The sequence below is a fragment of the Penaeus vannamei genome, chromosome 22 (genome assembly GCF_042767895.1).
Source record: "Penaeus vannamei isolate JL-2024 chromosome 22, ASM4276789v1, whole genome shotgun sequence".
Taxonomy (NCBI): Eukaryota; Metazoa; Arthropoda; class Malacostraca; order Decapoda; family Penaeidae; genus Penaeus; species Penaeus vannamei.
Genome location: NC_091570.1, coordinates 33,026,919 through 33,031,918, shown reverse-complemented (window position 1 = coordinate 33,031,918; position 5,000 = coordinate 33,026,919). Strand labels below are relative to the sequence as shown.

Here is a 5,000-nt window from a genome sequence, read left to right as displayed (position 1 = left end):
CATTCGTTTGCCCTTTGCCAGCCGATGCTTTCCACTCAGGGAAGGAACGAATGTAAAATATGTAATCTGAAATGTCTCTCTTTCTCTCTCTATCTATCTTTGTCTCCCCCTCTCTCTTTTTGTCTCCTTCTCTCTCTCTTTGTCTCCCTCTCTCTCTCTTTGTCTCCCTTCCTCTATCTCTCTTTGTCTCCCTTCCTCTCTCTCTCTCTATGTCTCCCTTCCTCCCTCTCCCTTCCTCTCTCTCTCTATGTCTCCCTTCCTCCCTCCCCCTTTCTCTCTCTCTCTCCTACCTTACGTCCCTCCCTCTCCTTTTCTCCAACTCTCTCACTCTACCCACCCTCCATCTCTCCTCCTGCTCCCTCTCTCTTTCTCTATCTATCTAATTATATTTCTTTCTCATTCTCTCCCTCTCTTCCTCTCCCTGTCAATCTCCCCGTCCCCCTTTCTCTCCCTCTCCGTCTCCGTCTGTGTATAAAAGGAGATGAACCTGAAAACGACGATAATCGCCAAACAGTCGTCGAAATCATATTTGTGCAGGGATTGCAGAGCCAAACATATCGTCAGCAAATTTCTCTAAAAACTACAATTCTTTTTTTTATCGTCAGCTAATTTCTCTAAAATCAACAATTTTTCGCTTCATATTTTAGTTGGCCACTGTTAAAGCTCCATAGTCTACGCATTCACAAATAACCAGGAATACATACATTCCTGAACGACAAAATATGTCCGTTATTTTATTTTAAAAATGAAGATTAAAAACAAATTGTGATTATATAAAAACGCACATCTCGCGCAGGCACTTACCTTTCTCCAATGGATGTCAATTCAGTAACTTAAAACATATCTATTATCATGTTAGTTTTTCGTGCGGGAAAAAAAACAAATGCAATGAATTAAGCTAGGTGCGGAGAAAGAGAGAGTGAGAGAGAAAGAGGAGAGAAGAGAGGAGAGAGAGAGAGAGACAGAGAGAGGGAGAGAGAGAGAGAGAGAGAGAGAGAGAGAGAGTGAGAGAGAGAGGAGAGGTGAGGAGAGAAGAGAAGAGAAGAGAAGAGAAGAGAAAGAAGAGAAGAGAAGAGAAGAGAAGAAAAGAAAAGAGAAGAGGAGAGAAGAAAAGATAAGAAAAGAGAAGAGAAGAGAAGAGAGAGAGAGGGGGGGGGGGAAGAGTGCGAGAAAGAGATAGATATTGGGAGAGAGAAAGAGATGGGGTGAAGGGGGGAAGAGTGAAAGTGAAAGATAGATATTGAGAGATAGAGGGGGGGAGGGGGTGAAAGAAAGAGAGAGAGAGAGAGAGAGAGAGAGAGAGAGAGAGAGAGAGAGAGAGAGAGAGAGAGAGAGAGAGAGAGAGAGAGAGAGAGAGGAGGGGGGAAGGGAATGATAGATATATAGATAGATTGATAGAGAGGGAGTGAGGGGGAGATAGATAGATAGAGGGAGAGAGGGGGAGGAAGAGTGATAGAAAGAGAAAGAGATATTAAGAGAGAGGGGGATGGGAGAGAGAGAGAGAGAGGTGGGGGGGGGGGAGAATGTACATGTGTGTGTATGTGTATGTGTGTATGTGTGTGTATTTGTATGTGTGTGTATGTGTATGTGTATGTGTATGTGTGTATGTGTATGTGTATGTGTGTGTATGTGTGTGTGCTTGTGTGTGTGTGTGTGTGTGTGTGTGTGTGTGTGTGTGTGTGTGTGTCTGTGTGTGTGTGTGTGTGTGTGTGTGTGTGTGTGTATGTGCGTGTGCGTGTGCGTGTGCGTGTGCGTGTGCGTGTGCGTGTGCGTGTGCGTGTGTGTGTGTGTGTATGTGTATTTACATGTGCATGTGCATATGTATGTATGTGTGTACGCGAGTGTTTATGTGTGCATGCAAGTGTACGTGTGCGTGTAGGGTTTCCCTTTGTGTTGTGACCTCGAACGCAATACCCTGCCTCATAACCTGGTACTCGTGCAGAGGAGGAAAAGTGAATCCGAGGGTCACAGGAGAACAAAAACACGACGGTGTGATCACAAGAACTTAAGCCTATATTAGCTCCTTAAAAGACTCATCACTATTGTTAGCGCTGGTTATTACTGGCAAAGATCAAGTACACGAGTTAAGGACACATGGTTAGTGGCTCTAGGAAACGTCCGAGGGATCATGTGACACACCGGTGGGAAGTAGGGAGGGGTGGGGGTGCAGGGGGGATGGCCAGAGTCTCGGGTTCATGCTTTCACTGAACACGAATCCATGAAGCCAAATCACTGGGAGTGTTCATCAACAATTTGAGTTAATGGAGCGTATTAAAAGTTTTTATCCTTTCAACTCCTGGAGTCACGCGAGTTAATTTTTGTATTTGTGTCGTATGAGTGCACTTTTTGTAAGATTTTTGTAAGGGCCTGAGGGAGTGGAACAACATTTTGGTCCTGGATAAGGGCGTGAGGGAGTGGAACATGTTAGTACTGCCTGAGGGAGTGGAACATCATTCATGTCGGAAGTGGTTTCGAATCATGGCCGGACATTTTTGAGACCGAGCATGAATGATGTGGGGAGAGGGAGGGGAGGGGCGTGGGGGGAGGGTGGCTTGCGGTTCCTTTGATGGCATCAGGATCGTAAGCGTCAGGCAACGAGGGGTTTCATCAGATATCCTCCTGGTGCGTGTGGATATCATTTGCAAGGGAGGCATTCGTAGAGAATTCCCCAGAAAGTACAGGAAGACAACCAGAAATCATTCACATTCATGGCAAAGATATGACATTCAGATGACAAATCGTTATTGCATAATAAATACAACTGCCAGTTATCAGGGTAAATATGAAGGTAATATTTATCTATCTCGGAAGAGGGTTTATACATTTACAAACATATATACATACACATATATATGTATGTATATGTATATATATATGTAATATATATATATATATATATATATATATATATATATATATATATATTGTTACTGCACTCTGATAGCAGAGACGAGTATGAATATGTGAAACTGGATATGAGGCGAGGGTTTGAAGAGGAATCCGACCTCGTGAATGAGCCTGAGAAAGTGAATTAGCGTGTGGTTGGAGTTGATCCCTTTGAGGCGAAACTGATTTTGCAGGTGTAGGAACTCGCCCGAAAGTGTGAGTGGGAGGGAGAGGTTAGTGTTACACTGAACGTGAGTGTCAGCACGACTTCCGTTCCGTTAGTGTGAGTGTAGGTGTTGCCACTACCAATACTTACAGACGCTCTAGTCCGCCCAGGTCGCGGAACGCCCCCCTTTCCACCGTCTGAATTTCATTATCCAACAATGTCCTGCAAAAACATCATCCTCGGTTAGCTGTCAGGAAGACATTGGCTTTCGCGGAAGAGAAAGGAGGAAGAAGAGGAGAGAAGGGCGGGAAGAAGGGAAGGAAGGAAGGTGGATCTGTATGCTAACGGGACGAAATCAGTAAAGATAACAGAGAGGGAGATTGATGACCGGGGAGGAGAAGAAACGGAAGAGTGGGAAGTGAGGAAGGAAAACAGAAATTAGATCAGTATTAAAAAGAGGGAGGAGGAGGAGGAGGAGAAGACATCATTGACATCACAAAGGCTTGGTAAAATAAGCGTGAGTGTTTTGTGAAAAGGAACAACTGAAAGAGATAGGAAGTGTGTCAAAAGAGTAGACAAATAGATAGATGAATAAAACTAAATAGGAGTAAGGTGGCTTGTGGCCAAGGGTGGAAGAGAGAGCAATAAGGCAAAAGGAGGAAGGAGGGAAAACTTTGAAGAGAAAATGATGGAAGAGGATAGGATAAAAACGTTCAAGAGATTGATGTTGGGAGAGAGGAAGAGAGGAAAGTGGCGGGGGAGAAGAAGAGAGGAAGAATTTGGCAGAAGAAAAGAAAATGCAATAAGAAAGGAAGAAATTTTAGAGGAGGTGGAGCCGAAAAGAAAATAAGAGAGAAAGGAGTTGGAAGAGGAAGAAGGGGGAGGAGGACGAGAAGCAAAGAATGGGGATGGACAGGAAGAACAGAAGGGGCGAGAAGCGAAGGAGAAAGAAGAGAGAGGAGGAGGAGGACAAGAAGCAAAGGGAGAGAATGGGGATGATTAGGACGAGAAGGGGCGAGAAGCGAAGGAGAAAGAAGAGAGAGGAGGAGGAGGACAAGAAGCAAAGGGAGAGAATGGGGATGATTAAGACGAGAAGAAGGGACGAGAAGCGAAGAAGGGAGAGGAGGAGGACGAGAAGCAAAGGGAGAGGAAGGGGATGATTAAGACGAGAAGAAGGGACGAGAAGTGAAGAAGGAAGAAGGGAGAGGAGGATGAGGAGGAGAAGAAGCAAAGGGAGAGAATGGGGATAGTTGGGAAGAGCAGAAGGGGCGAGGAGCGAATGAGGAAGAGGGAAGGCGGGAAGACCCCGAGGGCGGCAGCGGGAGGGCAAGAGGGAGGGCCGGAGGACTACTGTGTGGGCGCAACTCGTGTCAGATGTGGAAGGAGAGAGAACATGTGGCACAGACGGCTAAACTTTATAGTCAAATGAAAATGATAATAACTACTTTATCTGAAAGAAGCAAAATCTAATAAACATCTGATGAACTCAAATGATTTACTTGTGTCATTCCGTATTACTACTTTACAATTCCAGTCCTTACTTGGTATACGAAATGAAACTGTGTACATAATATGTGTATTTACAATGCAAATATAGCTCTACTAATTACTCATTTCTATCATGAAATAATTGTAATTCAAAATCTAAATATGCAAAGGAAATAAATAATTCAATAAGATACACATTTACAGCATACATCGACAATATCTACTTGCTAGTAAGCGCATGGCATGCATCTGGTAGAGTACATATAAATAATAACAATAAATTAAAAGGAAATCATCAACAAGAAATGACACGAGGAGAAAAGGAAACCGAGTGGATGCTAAAAGAAGTCTCTAGCCCTTCATGCACGCCGTGGGGACGCGGGGAGCGCCGCCCCTGACACCTACCTGCCGAGGCCTCAGCGTCGCTCACGCCGCCCCGCGCGCTGCGTCGTGTATCTCG

The 5,000-nt window shown here is 44.7% G+C and overlaps 1 protein-coding gene across 1 annotated transcript in view; it reads right to left on the bottom strand.

The window, feature by feature from the left end:
• LOC113811035 (protein slit) overlaps positions 1–5,000 on the bottom strand; it is a gene marked incomplete in the record, with an annotated part of 454,281 nt that overhangs the window by 240,508 nt on the left and 208,773 nt on the right. Inside the window, 1 exon segment of the mRNA XM_070136863.1 lies at positions 3,203–3,274. Coding sequence (XP_069992964.1) covers positions 3,203–3,274 — 72 coding nt within the window.